Genomic DNA, 26,662 nt, shown 5'->3' on the forward strand with positions numbered 1-26,662 from the left:
TCTCTTACTGCAGAAAGTAGAAATGTCCTATTGTCAACATCATAACAGCCAGCTAAAAAGGTACAGAGTTAGAGATTTCAGTTTAGAGGCAGACTAAACTAAAACGGCTCCGACTAAAACTAGACAGAATTTATTAATTTGTTAAAATCTTTATTTACAGGATTTGGTTGCAATTTAAAATATAAATAATATGTTAATATACAATAAGAAAGAAAAAAAATACTGATTATTCTACAACTTTAACAGACTGTAAATGTGGTGTAATAGTAATGGAACCGGTCTGTCCTGCAAGTCTTTTATAAACTCTCTGTGTGTCAGCTTGATTTACTTTAGGGAACTTGCTAGCTGTAGCCTGGCCTATAGTTTGCTGAAAATAAAATCAATAGGATTCAAGAGATAAATAAAATCAACAAATAACGCCTCTTAAAAATCGAAAACTGTGACAAAAATATGGGCTAAAAATATAAGGACTAAATTAATATCACCTCCATTACAAAAAGAAGATCAGCTAATTAGGTAAATGATTGCAAGACGTGTAAAAGTTATTAATATTTAGTACCAGTATTTTTTATTCTTGTTTCCATCTACAATAATAAGGTAATTACTGTAATTGACTGTCTAATTGAGATTATTTTTTTATTATAATAATTAAATATAAAACTAACCTTATTGACTGGGGGGTGTCTTTCTACCATTACAGAAGCCATGGGTGGTGCTAATGTAGTAGAACCAATAGCGGTAGAGCGACTAGTTTGACTGGTAGAGGTTTTACTAGATATTTTAGCACTACTGGGACGATGTTTACTACTACTAATACTACTGGTGGATGATGTCTGTTTAGATATCTGAAGAAAAAAACAATTGGGGTTACATAAATTTTACTTGACAGTAACGTAACACAAACCTAATATTGGTTTACTGATTAGACTTTGCTTTGGGACAAAAAAAAAACTGTTGATTTCATTGGTTATATATGTTGATTTGTTTTGTGTGTTAGCTATCTGCCTTTGTTAAAACTTTACATCTATAGATAAAAGTCAGTCAAAAATTAAAACTAAACTATTCTTTCCAAACATAATTAACTGGATAGAGCTTGTCCCATCACTAATCAAAATAATTTACCTCAAATAAAACAAAATTCCAAACTTCACTTCGATTTAAAAAAAGCAGTTTTGATTTTTACCACATAAGATTAGGAAATAACACCTTTACTAAACACTTTCAAAGTTTAAATTAGGACATATACTAGCTTATTTATTTTGAGACAAATCAATATATTTGAATATATTTATATGTTAGTATGCCTGTATGTGTTCTTAACCTATTAACTTATGTAGCCTTGACAGCACAATACTTGCTATACATGTTGATTTAAAGAGGGTTGCCCTGTACAGGGCATAAAAATCCATAATGGATTTGAAACTCAAGTTATTCTAGATTTATGTCCTGTATTTTATCTACATCTTCTGACCTCAGAACTTGTAACTAATAAACTGTGTAACATTTTTAGTTTTAATAAAAATTTCTCACCGTAGATCTAGATTGGGTGTGGGTATGGGTGGTTGAGTGAGGTCGTGAACCTTGACTTGTAATAATTCTAGGTGGTAAACTTTCTGTGGAGTCACGAGGAATACTTTTGGATGTACCATATTCTTTCTGAGGTCCATTACCATCTAAATTATCGGAATACACATCATGGGAATGAGATTTTCCACTGGCAGCTAAGACAATAACGTAAATCATACATCAACATTTGTGTTTAATGTTGCTCAAAACTTAAGCAAGTGACTTTAATTAATTACTTCTTGGCAAAGTTTAGATATAGTAGGCCTATCAAATAGCTGCATTTATCAAGTGGGAGCATTTTAAAAGAGTTTCAAAATCTCTATAAATTGTTTTGGTGATCATTTTCAAATCTGTTATATCATCATATCTATTTTTAATATTTTAATTTATGGTTTGGGTGTGTTCTATTTTTATTTTAAACCATGAAGACTGTTTGGTAAAACCAGTTTCAAGACAAACTATTTAACAAACCTCCAGAATGTTCTTCCTCTGAACCATGAAACATATTCATAGCTTCTAAATTTAATGCACATACTCCTCTCATAAATGCTTTTTTCATAGTCTCCTCATATTTATCTCTTTCTGAATGTAATATACTGATCTCATGACCACGGTTATCTAACTCTTCATTTAACTGTAATATAAATATAATTATTATAGAAATCACAGAAAATCTACATCAAAAGGTTTGTTGTTTAACAGAAACAGCAATTTTACATCTGATTAAAACCAAGATCTGTAATGTTACAGACTACATAACTCAACCGTGAGATCTGTCAGGATGAGTCTAACATGATGATAACATTTGGTTGAAATCAGAAATTCAATATGTTTCTTTGTTTCACTAACATTAACAACATTTATTGTAAATTTTAATAAAGATTGGATGATAAATGTAGCATGTAGAGTGTTCACAAGAAATTGTGCACAACACACCATCGATCTGTTGAAATAAAAATTTAACTGATTGGAGCTTGCTTGTTCTATCACTGATCAAATTAATTTGACGAAACCAAAAGTGTTTGCACCTGATTTGTATTCTTACCGTTGCAATCTTTGCTTCATAATCATTTGTAAGTTGCATACAAACTTCCTGTGCTTTTGATTGACATGCTCTCTCTACTCTAGTTCTCCATTTATTCTCTATAATAGAATGCCATGCTGTCCAAACTTTCTCTGATAGATTTCTCTCATAATGACGTTTAGCTAGATTACTTGTGTAAGCCTAAGAAAAAAAACAATATAGTAGGCAAATCATTTCTCAATATTTCTATATACACGAATTGTACATAATTATTTTAAAATGTTTATGTTTTTAATTTCATAAAGCCATTTCAGAGACATATTTCTATTACAGTTGTAATCTTAAAGATACATTATCTAATATTTAGATAAAGAGCTAGCCATTCTTGTTATAATAGTTCGAAAATAGATAATGTAAAATGTATAATTTAAAAACTTCATTCAAATTACTCTATTGCGAGCTAAGATATTAGCCTTTGAAGGTTTGACAAGATGTGTGCAATAATTTCAACCACCATACTGGTTGTTCGAAGCTAAGTCTCACTTCTCCATTTTTAAATTAAATCAAAATATGGCTGAACCATTCTAATCAATTTAATATCAGAGAAATCTGATGCCATGGAGAGTTGATTATGGCCTGGATCAGTTAATTAATGTCTAATTAATAATTTAGAAAACATTTCAGGCCTAACGAAAGACCTGCAATAGGTAGATTTAGCTCTTGTATAATATCTGTTTAAATACATAATTCGCTTGTGTCTGGGTGTCTTTAGCTGTGTGTTGAACCACTCGACCACCTTAACCTCCAAACAATTTAGAGAATGGGCAAATTTTAGTTGGCTAATAAAGCTAGTGAAAATATTCTGGAGTATTCATACTGACTATAAGTGAAGGCAGTATAATGAATTACCCAAGCTTGTATCCTACTTCCATAGAAAGTAATGAATTGTTCATGTCCTGAGCTAGCTGAAACACCTTCAGAAATATAAGAGAGATATAAGCCAATTTAGAAAAAAAGCAGAATTTTTAAACTGGTTAAGATGACAAAGTGTTGTGTAGCAATATTGATAGAATTTTTGCTCTTAAAATTAATGATGGCATTATATTGTATTAATTAATGTCTTTGGCAAGTTATTAGATTCACATATATGTACTTAAATCAAGTTAGCGAATGAATTTTTAAACTGGTTAAGATGACAAAGTGTTGTGTAGCAATATTGCTAGAATTTTTGCTCTTTAAATTAATGATCGCATTATATTGTATTAATTAATGCCAGATCTTTCCCTGAAGTAACTTTATAGTCATTGAATTTGAGTGGATGCCATGACTTTTCTTCGATTGAATTGGATTTGATTTTTATTTTGTGCCAGCCAAACTCGCCTGGTTTGAGTCAAGCCCAGCTTTAACTTTTCAGGCTGCTTACAGCTTAATTAGGCCTATCACTGTGAATATTCGCATTGTCATTGTGTGAAAAGACAATTATTGTGCCTATTTGTGGTTGCAGTTTGACTTTGTTCAAGAACATTTTTATCAGTTTCATGGTGAAATTTTGGTGAGGTATCCTAATTCATCATAGGCCTAGTTCGTTTGTAGTATTCCACTTCATTGAATTATTAGCCTAGATCTAGACATGAACACTGCCAAGAATCAGTTAGACCTAATTTGGCCTGTCATGCCTTTTATAAACATTAAAGCAAAGATGCAGTGATATGATGATGAATAAACATTAAAGCAAAGATGCAGTAATATGAATGATGACGAATGAAAATGATTACAAACTTTTGTGTAGATGAGCTCAGATCAGATCTTATTTACAAGCTGAACAATTTCAACTTCCAGTTTTTAAAATCATTGAATGTGTGCTGTGTCCGGTGACATTTGATTCATTTTCAACTCCCTAGCGATTCCTTTTACATGTGCTGTTTGGAAAGGAATGCAGTGACATTTTCATCCATTTTAGCTTTTATAACAACATTAATTTGATATTCTGTGTTTTATAAAACTATTAATTTAATTTACAGAACTGTTTAGTAATATTTAGTCAATTTGTACAAAATTATATTGTCAACTCCTTGATATGTAATATTTGTTTTCTTGTAGGAATCAATTGCATGTTACTAATCTAATCAAAATTTCTTTTCAGGTTTAAGTTTTATGATTTATGTGTAGGCCTATTCTTTTATTACCAGAAATTGATCAGTGTCAGTGTGTGTAAGGTCCTAGGTACGTAACTTTAAATGTTATTTTTTGGCCTAATATTTATCTTCTTATTATCTGCAATGGAGAAAATGATTGATCGGTTCGATGGGTCTGTTATTGATAGGGATACTGCAAGAGCCCACATTCTTAGCTTTGAAGATTACCTCAACCATCAAGACATTGCTATTGACGATGAAGAATTTGAGCACATATCACAACTGTTTAAGCAATCGCTCAAGGGCAAGGCTCGTCTTTGGATAGAGGACATTGAATTTGATTCTTACGCTAGTTTGAAAGACCAGTTCATTGACAAGTATTCCTCAACTAAAACTAAACTTGGATTGTATAGCCAATATTCCAATATTCAATATGATTGTTCATTGTCACCTAGTGACAATTTAGATAAAATCAAGAAATTAGCCAATCAGTTAGGTTATAATTTGTCACAGGTTAGGGATAAATTTATATCTATTTTACCAACCAACTGTAAACAGGCTGTTATTATGGCAAGTTCCGATGACACAACTGCACAAGCACTTGCGGTTCAAGCTCAACGCTATTTTGATGTGGGTAGTAATTCATCACCAACTACTGCTGCTAAAGAGGTTTCCTTTAATTTGTCTGAGAATTTGTCCAGTTTACGATTGCAATCCCAGAATTCCCATAGTCCCCAAAGGAGAACCCCAGCACATTCTGATTCCAGCAGAGACACATCTCATTCACCTTTCCGGGTTCAACAACCTAAAAGTCCCTCAAATTCTAGGTTGCGCAATTCACAGTCACCCTTTAGAGATAACAGTCCAATACGTCAGTCGAGGTGTGTTATATTTTGCGATTATTGCCTCAATCCGGGTCACACATGGAGATCCTGTTTTGCTCGGCAAGATGATCTTATGAGTAGGCACAGACATTTGTCACACTCTTTCAACCCTACTAGTTATCAGTCACCTTATACGTCAGATTTTCAGTCGCAGCCTTCTGCTGTTGACAGACAGGGTTTTCGACAACCTGGTGGATTATCTAGGTCACAATGCTCAGATCAACGCACACATAGTTCTCGCAAGGATTTTTGAATAGGGGAATATTTGATAATAATGCTCCACAAATATTCCCCCAACTCAATCATCTAGCCAAACATGTTTCAAAGGACATTGACTCAGATGTCATTCTTCAGTTAAGTCCCTTTAATTACTGTAAGGGTAGTTTATCAGATAGAAAATCTGTGCTTATTTTATTTGATAGTGGTGCTTCTAAATCACTTATTTCACAATCCGTTGTTAATTCTTCTCCTTATTTGTCAAGTTTACCTGTACATAAGTTAGAAAAATGTTTGGAATTTCATATGGGTAATGGTCAAATGTTAAGTTGTTCAACTTTCATGTTTATACAAGTCTTTATTCAAGGTTATTCGTTTCGTTTAAAGGTTTATATTGCCCCAAATTTAGTGGGCATTGATCTTATTTTTGGTCAGGATACCTTATCAGAGTTACAAGGTTCCTTACATTTTGAGGATAATGTATTTCGCTGTAAGCTTAAAAGAGTCAACTTTTCCCCAACACACAATGTGTACATTAAGCCAGGTCATACACGCTATGTTGCTTTATATGGTCATGTCCCAGGTCTATATAGGAATCGTGAGGTCCTCCTACAGAAGAGATCAGATAACACATGTTCATCATTTATAATCGCTACTTTACAGCGTAACAGAACTGTTGTTCCCATATCAAACCCTGGTAGTAAAACTCTTCACCTTAGGCAATCTCATCCTTTGTTCTATTTCAACACAGGTACTGTTTTTGTGTGTGATTCGTCAGATTTTGTTCAACGTGCAGAACAATATTCCCATCTTAAGAAGGGTGATCCTTTATTGCAGTTATCAGAAGATGAGATTTTACAACAGCAAATTAACTTGTATGATAATTGTATTTTGTCACCTAATGAGAAGAAAGATTTTCATAGTCAACTATCCCAAAGCAGAGAAGCATTCAGTCTTTATGGTGAGATTGGCCATTGTTCTAACATTGAAGTTGACATTAATGTTAATGACCCTCGTCCATTTTATATTCGCCCATATCATACCACTGAATCTGATAAAGAGGTTATCGATGCTGAACTTGATAAATTAGTCAAATTGGGTATCATCGCTTAGGGTCACCAATCGTACACCTCTCCTGTTTTAATTCTCCCTAAAAAGGGAACTACAGGTAAACGTGTTGTAGTTGACTTTCGTCACTTAAATAAGCGCATTAAGAGGTATAACCATCCATTCCCTTTATTATCATCTACCTTGCAAAGAATTGGTCAGCTGCCTTGACCTTAAGTCTGCTTTCTTTTCTATGCCCCTTTCACGAAATGCTCAACAATACACGGGTATATCGTCCTATCACGGAGGTCGCCACTTTTACTTCAAGCGCTTAACACAAGGCTTAAGTGTATCCCCTGCTATTTTTCAAGCCGAAATTGATAGGATTCTCTCTCAAGTACCTGACAGTCGTCATTTCTGTATTGCTCATCACGACGATATCATTGTATTTAGTAAGGATGTCCAGTCACACAGTAGTCACTTACAGGCTGTCTTTCAAGCACTTATTGATAATGGACTGAAGATTTCTCCTCGTAAATGTTCGTTCTTCAGAAATCAAGTTGTGTACATGGGTCATTTAATTAAGATTAATAACGAAGGACTTGTTATCCTCCAACCATTGGCAGATCGTTGCCAGGCAATTCAACATCTTGTTCGTCCTAAGTCTAGTAAAGAAGTTCGTAGGTTTATAGGAGCCGTTAACTATGTCTCAAACTTTCTTCCAAGGCTACAAGAAGTTATGCAGCCCCTTCATCAGATTTCTTCCAAGAGATCTAAATTTTCATGGACCGAAGAACATGAAAAGGCTTTTCAAGATGTAAAATATCTTCTTACTAACCCACGTGTTTTGTACCTCCCGACTGCAAATGGTCCCTTGAGTCTCTATAGCGATACATCTCGATCAGCTACTGGATCGTACATTACACAAATCATAAATGGCAAGGAGCGCATATTGGGTTAGTTACCTCCGGCATGTAAGAATTACAGTGTTACCGAGTACTTACTCAAAGCAGTTGAGTTTACTGCTTATGTTGACCACTCTGCAATAGTTCAACTTCTGTCCTCCAAGAAAGAGCCTTGTTCTCAATGTCTCACTAAGTTAATTGTCAAACTATCCCAATATTCATTCAAAATCTTCTATAAAAAGGGAACTGAATTAGTCTTAGCAGATTTCTTATCAAGGAGTTCAACTGATACAGACGATGAAATTGATCAAGTTGTGCCCACTACTTTTACCCTTTCTGAGCTCGCATTTCCTGTTACTCAGTCAGCAAGTCGCCCGGTTACACGGCAATATGCAAAACAGAAGCAAATCGCCATTCCCGAACTCTTCCCCAAACCTTCCACACGCACTACTACCGTTAGTCAACCAACTTCTAGTACTTCAACTGAAATCCCTTCTTCCATTGTGTCTTCCAATAATATCTCTTCACAGTCAAGGAATTCTAGAACTCACCAGTCAAAATCTCAACAGAACTCTTCCATTCCCCTTCCCTATATACGCCAACCAAACCAGAATGCTGTCCCACCTAAACCACCACCAGTTCTCGCCGACACACAAGTATCTTCCTCTAATGATTCTATACCTGAATCTCGTCTGGTCGATAAATCAGTAGACATTGGTATAGATGGTGATACTCCCATTGATCTCTGTATTCCTCCCAAATCCCTCATCCATAATTGTGAATGGCTGGTCACTAATCATTTCCCAAAACAAGCTGAATTGGATAAGTTGTACAATGTTATTAAGCGTAAAATCATCAGAGACTATAATTTGACATTCGATCAGAATAAGCTTCGGCTTGAACAAGCATCTTCTCCCCAATTTAAGCCTATCTATGATTATTTGTCTCACAATATATTGCCCAGTGATCGTAAAGCTGCGAAACGTCTCAAATCCAAGCAGAAGAGTACATTTTAGCAGAGCATATTTTATTTCGTCTTCTCCTACCCAAGGATGATCACTTTACTCTTCAACTTGTCATTCCTGAGTCAATGTGCACAAATTTGATACATCAGTATCATGATAGTCAGTTATGTAATCATCAGGGAATAGTTCGGACTTATTTGACAATGAGAAAGTTATTCTACTTTCCCAACATGTTTCAGAGGATCGCACAGTACATTAATACATGTTCTACTTGCCAGAAATTCAAATCCAAGACAGATAAAACCAGAACATTTCATCCTAGGATACCTGAAGAATACAATGTTTTTGACAAACTTAGTATTGATTTCAAAAGCATGCCTGCATCCATCTCTGGTTTTAAGCATCTTCTAGTTATCTGTGATGAGATTACTCGCTTCATCATTTGCGTCCCAACGAAGTCAGTTGACGCCGAAACAGTGTGTGCAGCTTTAATCCAGAAAGTAGTCTGTTTCTTTGGTCCCCCATCTGTCATAGTAACAGATGCAGCTGCAAGTTTCATCGGAAAATTGGTTACCTCTCTTTGTACAACACTTGGTATTAGTCAAAAAGTAATTAGTGTTGCAAATCATGGTAGTCTTCTGGCAGAACGCCACATTAGATCAATCTCTGATTTTCTCAAGGTTAACTTAAATCAGTATGGAACTGATTGGGTCCGATATGTGTCTCCCTGTTGCTATGCTTACAATTCTTTTGTTTCACCACAGTTAGGTGACTTTTGCCCTTACGAGTTGGTATTTGGTAAGAAGCCAAAAAACCTTACCCATCTTCGTTGGCAATTCGATGGAGTTTGTCGTTCATATTCCGAGTATGTTTCCCATTTAAAGGACAAGTTTGATCATATTTCTAAGACTATGCTTGAATTACAAAGATGTCAACAGGAATCTCAGAATATCAGCATTGCACACACCCTCAGTAAGAATCCTATTTATGGATTAGGCCAGTTAGTTTATGTACTCAAACCGTCATCATCAAGCCTTACTTCACTTACACGTAAAATCAAATAAAATCCTATTAATATTTGTCATTATCTCCCAAATAGTGCAAATAATCATAATATTGCTTATGTAGATAAGTTATCACACTATCAGTTATCAGAACAATGTAAGATGTTACAGGAAATGTCTAATGTGTCTTCTATTGAACTGCATAAAGCTAGGTTCAAATGTGGTTCATTGCAAGTTTTGATAACTACCTCTAATGTCAAGAAAGGTCAAACTTCTTCCTGGATACCAGTTAACTCATCTCCTGTTTTGTTTAATGTAGCCAATGGACTTATCAATGATAATAAACTACAAGTAACTGGTAGCCTAAGGAAATATCAAACCTTGTTATAATAATTATTGTTTTACATTCATTTGAGGATTATAACATAAGTGTTATTCTAACATCTCTGAATCTTGTTTATTCATAGATCCACCTGTATAGCATATTTTAGAGCAATCTATTCTTGGTAATATACTATTCAAAAAAAGTAGGGGATATTTGATTTTTAAGTGTTATTAAAGTCACCTAATGAAACTGACGAAGAAACAAATGACAAAATGAAATGAAGTTCACATTCATCGATTTATTCCAAATGATCGTTAGACTAAGTAAGGCACAGACTGACCATTATAAGGGTAAAATGATACCCGGGGGCAAACAGCAAAGTTACCACAGCATCACAACCAAGTCAGTAACGGGTAAATCCTCCTCTGTTTGCCAAACAAGCATTGATCCGACGTGGCATACTCCTAATGAGATGTCTAAGGTCATTTTGGTCCAGATTGTCCCATTCCTGTTGCAACGCAGCAGCAAGTTCTTGGACATTGGCAGGACGTTGTTGACGTTGACGTAACCTCTGTCCAAGCATGTCCCAGACATGCTCGATGGGGGAGAGGTCGGGACTCAGTGCTGGCCAAGGTAATGTGGTGATGTTCTGTTGTTGGAGGTAACCTGTAACGATCCTGGCCCTGTGACATCTTGCGTTGTCATCCTGTAAGATGGAACGGCGGCCATGACGTCGTGCGAACGGCACAACATGGACTGCCAAGATGTTGTCCCGGTAGTACTGGCCTGTAACACGCCCTGCAACAACATGTAAAGCCGTTCTTCCAGCAACAGTGATGCCTTCCCACACCATAACAGAACCACCCCCAAATCGATCATGTCTGATGACGTTAACGTCTTGGAAGCGCTCGTTTCGACGACGCCACACCCTCCTACGTCTGTCCAAAAAATCAACAGTGAACCTTGACTCATCTGAAAACATCACATTGCTCCAGCGTCGATTATCCCAGTGTTGACGATCCCTACACCAACGACGTCTTGCCTGAATGTGATGATCTCTCAAACAAGGGATCACGCGAGGACGTCGGGCGCGAAGGTGACCCCTATGCAGTCGATTCCGAATCGTCTGGCCACTCACTCTCACACCAGTGTCTGTTTGAAGACGAGCGCTGATCTGATTTGCTGTGATGACACGATTTCTCAAGGCCAAGGTACGGATAAATCGATCCTGGGCTTGAGTTGTCGCCCTTGGTCGACCTGAGCGTGGTCTGTCCTGTACAGATTGTGTATCACGGTATCTGGACCATAGCCTGCTTATGACAGACTGAGAAACATTCATCGTCCGCGCCACAACCGCCTCTGTTGTGCCGATCTGTAGCATGCCAAGGGCACGTAACCTTTCATTTTGGGTAAGCCGACGCATATCAAAATTTGTTTTCTGGTCACTAAAACAATTAAACTGATGTTTCCACCCTGGAATTCAATGCCACAATGACTGTAACATTCAAAGTCAGAGTCGTGCAAATCTTGGGTTGGACCCCCATGATGATCCCAAGCATCACCTGCATTCCATGCGGTAGCTATTGGTGCGTTTGGGCGTCACATGTAACTGGAAATGTTTCTTCTGTTAGGTTCTATAGTGACTTTTTTCGTAGTCATTTGCATATTTTAGTATTATGCCCCCAAAATCAAATATCCCCTACTTTTTTTGAATAGTATATATACTACATGCTTTTGGGGGTTTTGGAGCATTTGAATAAACCTATTCTGATTTGTTTACTCATTTTTTATGATTTCTTTGATTTGTTCAAAGTTTCATGTCTTATAATATATGTTACACATTAGTATTTTTAAGCACTTATACAAACATACATCACATGTATTGTCAAACTAGTTTTTCCAAAAACTGTGTTTTTGACTTCGGGAGGGATGTTATATAGTGATAAGTCTAGTTACATAAGTAGTTAATTGTGGTCTGAACCTTAGTTAAGCTTGAAAGAGTTACTTCCCTTTAACTGTCTTTGCCTTTGATTTATAAAAAGACTTATTGATGTTTCTATTCTGTATGAGTGATCTGCCCTTGGGGAAGAATAAACATGTGGATCATTGAATGGTGTTTTCTTTATTGAAAGTTAAAGATTGAGAAATAGTGACACCCCCAGTGGGATTAAACCCACATAACATTAGAACAATTCGACCATTTTATGATTTAATTTAAAAATGATGAAGTGAGGCTAAGACTCGAAAAACCAGTATGGTGGTTACAATCAGTGCACACATCAAACCTTCAAAGGCTAATATCTTTGCTCAGAATAAAGTAATTTGAATGAAAGTTTCAATATATTCATTTTGCATTATCTATTTTAACTATTATTATAGCAAGAACGGTCAGCTCCTTTATCTAAATTTTACATAATGTATCTTTAAGTGTCGGAAATGCAAATAAGATTACCTCTCGTTTGGCATCATTATATTTTATTCTCCATTCACAGAACTGTTTCATCATATCCTTTCTTTCTTTTTGTTTCTGCATAGCATGCGTTAAATTAGATATAACTTCATCTTTACGTTCCATTGATTGTTCATATGTATGAAGTAATTCTTTTAAACTATCTATTTCATTTACTAGTTTATTTTGTTCACATGCATGCCTGTAATAATCATTCAAAAATTATATTTTTACAATGAAAATTATATTACATGTATTCATAATTTTTAAGTATTGCTTGGAATGTTTTTTTTTTCAAAATGAAGACTTTGAACTACTAAAAGTATTAAGAGATTTGTGCCAAACAACTTTAAAAGTAGAAAAACAATCAAATAGAACTGAATATTCCCCAGAATATGGTTCATCTGTACCAGTTGACAAAGCGAAATATTCAAGAAATATTCAAGTATATCGAATTTTAACTGTCATGGGATATTTAACGTGCAAGCCAACCTGAGTCACTGTGGCTATGTGAAGAAAGAAAGCATATATAATATATAAGACACCTGAAATGTCAACTGTTCCAATCTTCTAATACTGTCTTTTAACCCTGCATGACCAGACAAACATACTTCTTATTTTGTACAAGTATTTCAAATTGTATTAAATAGTTAGCATAGCATACCTCTCTTTCTCTTTCATTAGTTCTTGACGTCCATATTCAACTATTCTAATTTTTGATTGACCAAATTCTGCCTGAAATCAAAACACAGCAATGCAATTTACACATACACAGCAAAATTTCTGTTCCATAAATGATATTCATTTTCAAATATCAAATTTCCAATAAAATGATCTAGCATTTTTATGACATAATGGCAGGTATAGTAGATTTGACTACTAATATAGGCTACCACAGACACTCATGTCATATAACAAGAAATGATTGTATTTACCAATACATTCCTCTTCAGATCTAAACACCACTGATCCATTAAATTCTCCATCTTGGTAACGTCTGCATCTACTGTACCTGTATACACTATGTTATCTTCATCTCTCTCGTATTCTACATCTATAGGTTGGTAATTAGACTGTCCACTACCTTGATACATAAACTCTTTAGTACCATATGTAGCAGTTGGTCCTGATTTGTCTTCTGTAAATTCATAATACAAATATATTTACTAATAGCCTTCAAAAAGAATTATTACATTACAACCAATAGATTCTTTATGTTCTGTGTATGAAGGACTGATTGGGGCCATAGTAGTCAAGAAGTATAGTCACTGGACTTGCAAATAGAATTTCTCTTGGGATGTTTCAAGCCCAGTTACCACTTCTCAGTATTAAAAAGTAAAGTGTTGCCAAGTAGTCTGAATAGCATGGAAAATGTGTACAAGCTTGCATGCACATAAAAGAATCCAATGACAGTTGGAATTTGTTGAAGAGCAGTCTGTCCCAGCAAAATTCTCTTCCCTAGCTTTGCACAAATGAAATAAAACTATGTCAGTAAGAATATTGAGCTGATGAAAGTTTAAATCTTTCATTCTACAGATTAAAAACAGAGGGTCCAACATTAATTCATTAAGAATCACAATTGCATTTCATCGTTTTAAAGTAAGCACCACCATGTAATTTATATTATGATCACTGTATAAGCAAAACTAAATCATACGTGTTAAGTAGAGTTGGGGGAGTGGCTAGATATCTACTAAAGACTTATATACATACATTATGCAAGAGCGAAATCTGCCAATTGCGGGTCTTTCTTTAGGCCTGAAATGTTATCTAAATTATTAATTTGACATTAATTAACTTATCAAGACCATAATCAACTCTCGATGGCATCGCTAGCCTGCGATATTTACTGGATTATGATCCCATTTGCTGCTCGACTTCCATTCATAATTTAATCATGAAATGGATGATCAAAACTATAGGCGTTTTTGTGAACCGATTAGATTAGACCGATTAGCTATTATATGCATTTGTGAACCAAGTTGATTATGCTAATCGTTACATTTGTGAGACGATTTAACTCAACTGATTAGGCAAATCGACCTAATCGTCCCAGGAGGTGTTTAGGCGATTAGATTTGACTTTTTCAAAATGGCGGAATGTTCGACGTCGTAAGTAATTTTTAATGCTTATTGTTGTTTTTCTCCATAAAAAATGTTTTTTTAAAACGCATTTGACGTGTTTAATGTTAACTTTATAGTCCACAAGAATGTTAGATCACCTCTAAGCAATTTTATTCATTTACAGTTTTTTCAATATATTCCTCGATCCTAGGTTTTCTCAGTAAACTTTTTACATGTTTTGTCACTTCAGTTTTCAAAAAAATACTTGAACTTGTTGGACATAGGTAGGAGATTGTTTCTAACGGCAACCATTTTTCCTTTTTTGCGTAGATAACCTTTATTTGTCTTTAACAAGTCATCAATAATTAGCAGAGACAATTTTTTTTCTGATCGGTGTCCGTAATGGCAGCCATCTTACCAAATCGTAATTATCAAATTTCACATTTGTGGACCATAGCTAATCAAATCGAAATCATACCAAATCGTACTAGCAAATCAAAACCTAATCTAATCGACTCACAAAAACGCCATAAGTTTTATATATATGCCAAAATTTCAATCGCTTAATTCTCGGTTCATAGTGGATCAATTTGAATGAAATTTTCAGCAAATTGCCTTTACATTATCTAGTTTCTAACTATTATAGTGAGAACTGCCAGCTCTTTATCTCATCTCCCATAATGTGTCTTTAATTTGGATCTGATTTGCACAGAACATCGGACTTGTAGATTGTGGCTACACCTTTTGTTAACATAATCTATATTTATGAATGTTGTTTCTCTGAAATGTCTGTTTGGGGGAGGCACCAGCTACATTAAGGATGCCCCGAGGCTCAAGTTTGTGGTATAAAAATAAGGAGGTTCAAGACAGTGAGTGACATAGGCCTGTTTGCGGTGCACTACAACCAGGGCTCACACTGTCAGTCGCCAAAGTTGCAATCTGCGATAAAAATATCAAAGTGGCGATTAAAATTTGATTTTGGCGATAATTTTTTGCGGTACTGGCGATTCTTTTTGAGAACAGGCGGGAAAAAATCTTAAAAATCTAATCGTATTTATCCTGGATTAACCATTAATTGAGTGTCAATCACGTGGCGGAATACTATAAATTAATCAACTGGCTGATAATCCGGATTGCGTCAATGAGTAATACTAATCAGTTGTCTTGGATTAATGATTAGTTGATTGATAATTGCCAATGATGTATATATTATAAAGCCTATCTGAAGTCATTATTTACTCCTAATGATTAATCCAAGCGGTGATTATTTGATGTTTCGTTTCGTCTTACAAAAAAAAATGGTAATACATGTAATCAAAATGGCCGACAGTTCCTTTCGAAGAGAATTAAATATTTTGATAGTTGAATTCCGTTTACTGTGGCTTTATATACGGCATGCAAGATATTCAAGCATGCCGATCAGATATACATTGTAATTATTTCAAAATATATTATCACCACTGGTGGAAAACGTAAGAACGAGTTGAATAGCGACGATTCTTGAGCGAGAAATCATTTCGCCATATCTATCGTATTACCGTCGCCAAAATGATCTAAAGGTGAACGACCGGTATAATTGTAAGCATCTCTTCCATATAATTGAAATTTATATCATTCTATCAGGGATTCAGATTCTGATACCTTTACGGTACCTGAAAATAACTATACTATTGTACACGCAAAACATAAATTTAAAGAAAATTGGCAATCCTTGAATGAGATCTAAGTGTAAATACTGAAAATATATTTTGCAGTATGGTGTTGAAATGGACTAAAGTCACCAAAAAAAATATGACAGATTGTATTGTATATTGTTGTATATTGTATTGTATATATCGATAATTTTTTTTATAATATTAATAAGCCTAGCTGAGACATAAAATTGTTAGATGTTGTCTTTTTTATCACACATTTTTGGCAGATAAAATATTCCAGTTGGCGGAAAAAAAATGAAAAGCCAGTGATAGCCCTGACAACAACTGTTATATGGTGTACAATGCTGGGTCAACCACTAGTGATCTGATTTAATGTTCAATGCTATTTTTTTATATCATAATGATAATTAATTTTTATCAAAATTCTATGGTCTCACATTACATACAAATATACTTGTGCTGTCAACTGAGGTTTTTTTTTCCACTGATGCATTCAGTTATTAACCATTTTACTTTACAATTAATACAAACCTACCAAAGTCTGGCATTGATACAAATAGCATAACAATTATCTCACCATTTCATTCAACAATTAAAGGCCACATATTGTAAGATGGACTGAATTACTTTTCGGTACGTATAGCCAATGGTTACTATATCCACTTTACGGCAAGTTTACACCAATCTGATTAAAATTAATTCGGCTATCTACACTAATATAAGTTAGAATTAACAGTACCGATAAATTTTGTGAATTTAAGTGAAACGTGTGCGAAATACATCGCAAACGAACGGAAAAAGTTGCGGGGGAACTTTCCTACAAACAATTCTCCACAAGACAACTAATCATAGAATCGTACACTTGTTAATTGTATAAAATAATTAAGTTTTACTCATCAGTTGTTTATAATTATTATTTACCCAATAATCAATTAGCTTTTGTTCACCGATGTTTTTGTAATAAAATAGCCTCCTATTATTTGTTGATTGGTGTTTAAACAACATTTAATTGACTTGATATGAAATCTGAGTATATATTATTCGATGGATAAACGGTTGTGACAAGATTAGGTTTTAATGTCTAACATCGTTTAACTTCTTTATAATAAAGGTATTTTACAATTACATTGACATTTTAATCACTCACCAAATGGCATCAGGAACTCCACGTATGATCACATGTATTTGAAATTCATGTCCATGAATCCCATGGAATTTTCGCACCCAAAATTAACCTCGGTTACTACCCCCGTAGTAGGCATGAAACCGTACATGGTAATAAGATTCCCGGCGTTGATTGACTGAGAAATGAGGCGATCTATTGTTATGCATAGTTCTCAGAAAATTCCATATTCGCTGTGAATTTCAAATGGAGTTACGATAAAAGTTGTTCTTTGTGTATGGAAATAGTTATTATTATTATATATAGCTAATAATGAATATCGACAAGTGACTGGCACCATTTGTATTTCTGTACTTATAGAGAATAGTCTGGGATATCAAATATTACAGGGTTATCCAAATTACCGGTAAATGCGCTAATTGCTTGGGTCGTCTTCATTTGTCACATGGACTATTTAAACAATGGCACCTTAAATGGATCTACGGCTTGATACAGCATTTTAAATTCACTCTAAAATATTCCAATCATAAATGTCTAATCTACATGTATATTAACAACGCAAGACGATAATTCGGTGATTATGATTAGGCCAGTCACATGTTAATTGGACCGACAAATACCCACTTGTCAACCGGTGGTGTGTATAGACAGTGATATAATGTATAGATAATGTATATTGTATGTGCAGTGCCTCTGACGTCACCAGGCAATCAACCGGATTAAGGTTGTAATTGAAAATTTGAAAAACGTTTTTGGCTTTCGGATACTTAAACCTTATAATAGCTGAATTAATTTTAATTGGATTGGTTTGATCTTGCAGGAAAATGGATATAGTAACCATTGGCTATAAGTACATGCAATTAAGATTTTTGATCTTATGGGTCTTTAATATAAACCTTCCTATGTCTGTCATAAATACAGCTGGTATAATGATTATCTCACCTGGTTTTTCTAATGTGTCTGTGCTACTATCCTCACAACTACTGGATTTACCAGGAATGGGACTCGCATGAAAATCAGGTAACTCTGATGGGTGGAATCGTGGCGTAGTAACAGTGTTTTTTATTTGCTGAGATTCTGAAAAAGATTATTGGTCCCGTAAATTACCAAAGGAAATAAGGAATGAGTGATTAATTTTCAGTACCTCTTGATGCTAACAGTTAAAAACCAGCTTACCAAAACCTACATACTATAGTCAAAGGAAGGCCAATGCTGTGTTAACAAAAGTATAAAACATAGGTTGCCAGGCAACGAAACATACGCCCACAGCAGCTATATCGTCCGGGCAGTCAACAAGAGTTGTCGCATATTTTTACTTTTTTCGGTAATGAAACATTTATAATACATTAAAATCTGATTAAGAGTAACAACTCATTAAGTGATTATCAGAAAACCATTAGAATTTGTTTGGTTTTTATAAAGTTCTGCCCCATGCTAACGCTTAGTATACAAAAATTTTAATATCATAGATTTAGCTGTGCAAGTCATAAAGATTCATTGATAATCAATATCCTTGTTCGTCTCAAGACCTGAAACTCTGTGTATCAATCTGAAGTCAATCGGATATTCACTTTAACCTCTAGAGCGTCCACAAGATTTTTTGAAGTGATCAAGGGCCATAACTCTGGCAGTAGTTATCGAAAATCGCTGAAATCAATAGGCTTCTTCGTCTCATGACCTTAAACACTGTGTATAAATTTAAAGTCAATCGGATATTAACTTTGACCTCTAGAGCGTCCACAAGATTTTTTGAACCAACGGACGGACGGGGGCGACAACAATATACAACCACATTTCAATGTGGGCGTATAAAAATCTGTTTATTTAGATAAAAGGGCAATTAACATTCAGCAAACCTCTGCAGACTCTGGTACCCTACATCTAACCACGACTGTAAGTGATACATGTATGTAGCTACACCCATACAATTGTGATGAGGCTACTGGTCTACTTATTAGGAAAACTTGCCATTTTAGAAAGAAGTTCTCAAAATGGCATCGTTTGAAGTGTGTGTAGAGTTTTCATTGCAAAGTTGTCCTTTGTTAAAGAAAATCAGATAAATTTGAAAGAAAAACAGCTTCAGACATTGAAAGCTTTGTATGATGTATACAGTTTCTTGAGATAAAACACTCTTCATAGGCATCTTTATGGGCGTCACCATTTTTAATCCGGGAACTTTAAAATAGTTTCAGTGGCTGAATTTGTCATACAGCCGAGGTTAGATGAAGGGTACTGGAGTCTGCCGAATGAGTCAATTAATTCTCATGATATAACATCTAGCCTCTAAATATGTAAATTATTCTGTGCAGTATTATTTTTGTATGGTTATAGATTCGGAGGTAAATGATTAAAGATACATTATGGGAGATTTTTATAAGGAGTTAGCCATTCTTGCTATAACAGTTCAAAAATAGATGATGAAAGAAGAATATATTGAAAATTTCAGTCAAATTACTTTATTCTGAACATAGTTATCACCAGTGTAATTTTTGACTAGAAATGGGATTGAATTCCATCTTCACCGATTCTTAGTATGGCCGATCGTTTGATTGACAGGCGTTAACTCCACCTACATAATCTCTGCTGTCTTTTGTCTGCTGTCATCATATCCGAATTTGTGTTTTACCTTTTTGGATTTTTATAACAATTGGACAAAATGAGTGAGAGGGTAAATTTTCATTCTTACTTAGTATTTTGGGCATGCATTAAATCAATTGAATATAGGACAAAATATTATAATACAATTATGATAAATCTATAGGTATACACCAGTGGCGTTATGCCTATTGGGGAAATAAAAATGATATTATTAAGACAGAAGACCTGTCCGTCTGTATTAGTCACCACACGGTCTCCAGGAATTGTATAATTTGTCATTATCTGTGTTTAGTTTATTGCACTTTAAATAGTTTAAATGTCATTTGTTAAGGCATCGCTCAACAGCGGCCTCGCTTCGTACACTCTATCATTTAGCCTCGATCCGGAAGTATGACGTCAACGTAACAGTTAATCTCCGCTCACAACGCCATTTAAAATTAAATCAGTCATGAAATCCTGTTTAAATCCAAGCTGAATCCAAGCCATCTGTGGGTGTACAGAGTTGATTTTTTGCTTGTTGTGTAAATCAAGATCTAATTTATAATTTCTATGACATCTGAAGCCTAAATAAAGACTTGCAATAATCAGATTTAGCTCTTGCATAATGTATGTTTAATTGAAGAGAAAGTCTTAAATACTAATTACCAGTATGTGTAGTTCGATGGGTAGTCACAGTTGTTGTATTTTCTTGTTGAGTTGAGACATGGTTTGTTTGTGGGAATGTTTGTTGACCATCTAAAACTAATTTAGAAGCAGTTTTTGTGGTATCATAAGTTGGAACAACTACTGCATACTTTAATAATTCTTCATATTCTTCCTGCAAATTATTTATTAATACATATATATAAAATTTCTGATAATGTTTAAATTTAACAGATTTGACTCTACTGAATACAAGCATTATTTAATAATTGTTGGACTTTCCAAATAGCTTTTGTTAGGAAAGAAAAACCTTCAGCAGACAGGTTACATGGATATTTGATAAAACTATGTAATCCTACAGAAGTTTAATGAATGATTTGAACAAATATTTGGATCATAAGAGACTCCTATCAGAGTCAATGAACAATGATATTACATTTATAATTATAATAACTAAACATGAGACTTTTATGGTTCCATCAAACTTCCATCTGTCAATGTCATATATTTAGTTTTAAATGGTTTAACTAACTAAATGTTTTGTCTATATTGTACAATGTACACACAATTCTTATTACACTGTATTGAGCTTCATAATGGAGACAGGAACACGATTACATAGTTTACAACAAACCAATAAAAGTATTCTAAATCTAACAGAAATGTTTGTATTTAATTTTGATACGATACAAAACATACATTTAAGCATTACCTGTAGTCTTGTAGAAACTGAACTCCCTGGTGAGTCTGGTGGGATTTCAGGAACACTGGCCGTTGAACTTACATCACTAGACATACTGGTTCAATAGTAATTTTGTGATTACAAAATTGATACTGATGGGCTCTGCTGAAATAATTTGTAAAAATATAAATTTGTCTTTTTCTGACAAACCTTTTTAAATTTTATACACGTCTGTCTTGATGTTATTTTTATTTTGCTATGGAGTGTGTAACTACATACATGTACCTCAAATACTCAAGGAAATACCCACGTCAATGTCATCACATTCCCATTGCCCTCTTTTCCTACTGCCCTTCCCTGGTTCTAAACAGATCCAGCGATACTAAAAACCAATCTCACTCAATGTAGGTACATGCACCATCGATCAATCCTCCTTGTTTGTTGTCCCTTGGCCTCAGTGTGACAGGAAACCGGTTAACACTTCTGGTGATCAACTGATTGTGGCTGGTATCCGATTTCGTTTTCAATTCTAAAAACTTTGCAGCTTGCAACCATTTATAATCACAATTTCACATTTAGCCTGTATTAAAAGTGTTAGGGGTGCACTGGGCTGCCATCACAGTGAAGAATATGTTACATGACGAGAAAACAAAACTAGTTTGATTCACTATTCCTGCACCTCACTCATATATCATCTTTCTCCTCGGATTGAAGCCATTATCAATTTCAGTGTAAACGAAGATGAATATTAGATATTTTGAAAAAACATATACATGTATAGTTATGTCAAATTATGTTTTTCCAATCGGGGTTGAGACTGAGCCCGCCCCTGAAAACAGATGCGTAATTACTGTACTTGCTTATCAATAGAACAACTGGGAATGGACAAAAAAGTGTCTCAGGTTTGGCACAAATTTCTGGAAAAAACAAAGCGGGCTTATATTTTTTATTTCATTTCGGGATCCAACATCCAGGCCTGGATTAAGAGGGGGGCTGACCGTACTGCAGCCAGGGGCGTCAATATTAAGGGGTCCCCAAATTATAGTTCTAATGTGCCAAATAAATCTAACTACAATGTACATGTATCAATCATACTGACACACAAATTGCATTTGTGTTTGACAGACAATGACCAGAATACATGTATGCCCTTTTTTCACTGTTGATGCATGGTCTCCATGCAAGCTCAATCCGGTCCTAATTTCTGCAGATGGCTTCCAGATTCGATTTCACAGTCAGATTAATATTTCCATAATAATATTCAGAATCAATTAATCTGTCTTTGTTTTATTTATTTAGCTTATTAATGACTTTAGGAAATGTGTTTAACTGTTAGCATACTCAAGGCCAATACTCTAAACCGTTACCACGCCCCCCCCCCCATCATTAGCGAACAGAATCGAATGAAACTTGGCACGTATATCCAGTCCTTTTGATGCTTGTTTTACTTTACACCTGACCTAAGACGTTTAGTTCTTGATTGTTGTTAACTAATCCCTCAACCAAGAGTCAATGTGCCTTAAGTTTAAGTTCGGTCTGCCTCCCCTCCTTTGGAGGACCCATCGACAAATTTCTTTTACTGAGTGGAAGGTGACTTTTTTTAGTCTAATTTCATCAAAATTAATTTACAAAGATTATAATAGAATGTTGAAAGGATAATCCATTTTTATTGCATAATATCATTTTTACATCATACCTGTTATTTGAGGACGAGGAGTGCAGATGGTCAATATCTATAGAAAATTTCATTATATTAGGATGACACATTGCATAATTTAAGGTGGTAATATTTGGGATACAAATATGTTGAAAAAACGAGATACTTGTGTGATTTTAATTTTTGGTTGCAGGTTCTTTGGGAACGGTCTCTGATCGGATGCTCTTCTGACCGTTCCTACTAGTATTAAGCTGCAATATGAAAATACCGCTCTACCCCCACGACTGTTCTAAGCCTATTTTGGAATCCTCACCTTCTATTTTTCACTGTGATATTTTTTTTTTCACCAAAAGGAATCATTTCACGCCACATCTGACACAAATTTATAATAATAATTCAACACTATTTTGAAGTAGTATTTTGCAATTTTAAAAAAAATGTGGTCTGCGCATGTTTGAGTCTCGTTCGTAATGACGGGTTTGTGAAACATATTTTGCTTATGTTTTTATGTTTTTAATCGCAAAATTCTACTTGAAAAAAGTGTTGAATTATTATAAATTTGTGTCAGAAATGATTCCTTTTGGCGGAAAAAAAAAAGAATCACGGTTAAAAATAGAAGGATAAGGATTCCAAAATAGCCTTAGAATAACAGAGGTGAAGAAGAGGGGTATTTTCATAATTGCAGCTTATAGGGATGATCAGGAAAAGTCAGAGATCGGCCGTTCCTACTACAGTTGTTTATGTTTTTGTATTGCACAATTCTACATGAAGATAGTGTTGGATTTTTATATATTTGTGTCGGATATGGCAAGAAATGATTCCTTTTGGCGACCAAAGAAGAATCATGGTAAAAAATAAACGGTAAGGATTCCAAAATAGCCTTAGAACCGAGATGGGGGAAAAGCAAAATAGTAGAGAGCGGAGCCGATACAAATTTACGTTACTAAAATAACTAAGTACTAAATTTGTGACTTAATTGTCTAGTCAAGATTCTTTATTTTCATTCTGCCGATATTCTGTACGACAATATAAATCCGACAGGGCGATTTACACCACCAATAGTAACTCAATATTACCAAATAAATGGTAGTAGGACTACTACTCACTCTACTGAATCAGTGAATAAAACAGGAATGAACATGTCATGATGTTGATTTCGGAAATCTAGCGAATTTATATTATTTATTTATTTATTATAATATATAGGCTATTGATCCTAACCATCATATTAAACCAGACTTGCTGTAAATTGTATTTACCAGTGTTTACTAAAAACAAATAGTTATCCTCCAAGTGGTAATTAATAACCGGACTCCGGAGATGTAATATGATTATTCATAAATTGCAACTTTTACAGCCATGTTGTAAACAACGTTCAAAATATAGTCAGCTTAGAAACAAGTTATATGATTGGATGGATCCCGTTTCCACTCAGGATAATATTATCAGTGATTGGTCCACAAGTAAGGGCAAGCACCAATTTACAAGGTAAATAACTCACGATGTGCAATATGTAGCTTCGATTAAAAAGACCAGTCACAAGCAAAACAACACAGACTGGATAACCTGCTCTAAATGACGTCAGGCTGGTTCTTACGTCACTGCGCTATTCTGGTAGCACGTCATTTCGGTCCCGCGTCATTTCGGACTCAACATAAACGTCGTTTCGGACTCAGTCAGGCGACTTTTCGGACTTACTCGGCGACTTTTAGGACTCGGCCAGACGACTTTTCGGACTCGGCCAGGCGACTTTTCGGACTCGGACTGGCGACGTTACGGACTCAATGAAATCTGAAAAATTATATGTATATATTTGTAATAACTGTTTTTTCTTTCGTTTTAGGTGGGGCTAAAAACAGACCATTCACAATAATAAAGAAATTAAACATTGTTAGTTGTGTTTTATTTATTCCATACAGACCTTAAGCCCGTCGTACACGACGGCTACATTTTACTTGTATATGGACACAGATCTCCATATTTCTACGCCGTCACCCACGAAAGTAGGACGAAAATTATTTTTAGTCTTTCTCTGCCACCCCCCCCCCCCTTTTCGGCGATTTTTTCGTCGCTCAGGCTTAACAGCGAATCTCGCCTGGGATGTTGGTTAGTTACATGCACAATGGCTACATTTTACTTCTTGTATATGGACACAGATCTCCATATTTCTACGCCGTCACCCACGAAAGTAGGACGAAAATTATTTTTAGTCTTTCTCTGCCCCCTCCCCCCCACCCCTTTGAATGGCGATTTATGTTGACTTTCTAGTGTAGAATCGAAATAAAGGTTTGAAAATACATTTTCTGTCAGGTTTTGGTGAATATTCATGATTTTGAGAGTTTGGTTAGGTTGAAATGTAGGGCCGAAAATTGCATGTTTACTTGTCTCTACTTCCAGCTTGTGTATCAGAAGTTTTTCATGGTGAACCTCATACATGCTTTTGTGCAAGAGTTTGCCACATGTTGCTCCATCTGTAGCAGAAAGCGTTTACCCAACGAAAATTTGGGGAAAAGTTAGTTCCGGTCTAAGATACGAGAATTAGGACTAACATTAAAATCAATGGGGAAATATTTAGTGATATAAAGACGTGTACATTTTAAATCTAATTCCAGTGTAACTAAACAGGTTTTGAAAGTACAAGTGTCTATAACACTCATAAATTTTAATTTACCCTAGTGTCACTGAAAATGTTGATATAGCTCGACAGCCCAAACTTATCCAAAATCTCCTCCATTCTGATATTATATACAAGAAGTAAATGTAGCCATCGCGCATGTAGCTAACTATAAACTCCCGAGGCGAGAGTGGCCGTTGAGCCAGAGCGACGAAAAAGTCGCCAAAAAGGCGTGGCTTAACGGCGACGATCTCGTGTAGTGAAAGTCGCGGGTCGCCGTTAAGCCAGTACGACGAAAAAGTCCCCGATCGGCGGCATTTTCGTCGTTCTGGCTTAACGGCGACTCTCGCGTTGTAGGCCTACCTAATATACTCCGATCTAAATGGACGCTTTCATCAGACACCATAGTTCCATATTGAGGAACAATAATCTATATGTGTTTGAAAGTGGGCATTGTAGAAAATGATTCGGAAAGGAGCTGGAAATAGTTTCTGGCTTAATTTTTTGAGAAATATAATCGATATGATCTTTCCATCCTAGATTATGATTGAGAAAAACACCCAATATTTTTTACCGAGGAGACGACTTCTAATGGTTCATTACGTAATTTAATACTCAAAGTAGCTGGGAGGATATTTCTTTTTTGTTGCCTCGTGATTAGCATAGCTTTGATTTTTGATATATTTAATCTCATATGGTTTTTATCACATTAGGCTAATACTATATTGGCATCGAGTTGAAGTTTTTGTTCTAATTCTTTGACAGACCCAGAAGTGTAGACTGTTGTGTCATCTGCAAAGAGGTCAGTTTTAGAGGTTAATTAAAGACCACATAAGACGTAAAATCTAAATTTCATGTACGTATAGCCAATGGTTACTATAATGTGCACTTTACGGCAAATTCACACCAATCTGATTAAAATTAATTCGGCTGTTAACGTTTAAGTATCCAACAAGACACTTTAACCAATATTTGAATATTCGAATTTTTCTTAATATAGAATGTGGATATCTACCCAATTCATAGTATATCATAGCAGTACTAGTACTATTTTGTGTTTGAAGAAATCTTTTGCAAAAATGCAGATGCACCTTTTCAACATCCTCAG

General features: G+C 35.0%; 1 protein-coding gene and 1 long non-coding RNA gene across 6 annotated transcripts; one reads left to right on the forward strand and one right to left on the reverse strand.

The window, feature by feature from the left end:
* Positions 1–129: 129 nt before the first annotated feature.
* Positions 130–24,387, reverse strand: LOC126815568 (centrosomal protein POC5). Of its 4 annotated transcripts, none has more exons than XM_050541287.2 (12): positions 24,200–24,387; positions 21,314–21,448; positions 20,605–20,776; positions 18,304–18,438; positions 13,456–13,658; positions 13,185–13,255; positions 12,524–12,722; positions 2,612–2,791; positions 2,038–2,200; positions 1,531–1,673; positions 666–845; positions 130–367 (listed from the first exon to the last, which is right to left on the reverse strand). In XM_050541287.2, exons 2-12 carry the CDS (start codon positions 21,395–21,397, stop codon positions 227–229), a joined length of 1,671 nt encoding a protein of 556 aa, XP_050397244.1. In that variant the 5' UTR covers positions 21,398–21,448; positions 24,200–24,387; the 3' UTR covers positions 130–226. The 4 variants fall into 4 exon arrangements, with proteins under 4 accessions (XP_050397244.1, XP_050397242.1, XP_050397241.1 ...); XM_050541285.2 differs by having other exon boundaries at positions 132–367; positions 1,531–1,721; positions 21,314–21,445; positions 24,200–24,381; XM_050541284.2 differs by having other exon boundaries at positions 132–367; positions 1,531–1,721; positions 24,200–24,381.
* Positions 4,732–24,827, forward strand: LOC126815570 (uncharacterized). 2 transcript variants are annotated; one of them, XR_007677980.2, is made up of 4 exons: positions 4,732–4,813; positions 23,712–23,801; positions 24,298–24,428; positions 24,784–24,827. It is a non-coding gene; the product is annotated as an uncharacterized LOC126815570 (long non-coding RNA). The 2 variants fall into 2 exon arrangements; XR_008787670.1 differs by lacking the exon at positions 4,732–4,813 and having other exon boundaries at positions 23,570–23,801.
* The last annotated feature ends 1,835 nt before the right edge of the window (positions 24,828–26,662 follow it).

The sequence above is a fragment of the Patella vulgata genome, chromosome 3, assembly GCF_932274485.2.
Source record: "Patella vulgata chromosome 3, xgPatVulg1.2, whole genome shotgun sequence".
NCBI lineage: Eukaryota > Metazoa > Mollusca > Gastropoda > Patellidae > Patella > Patella vulgata.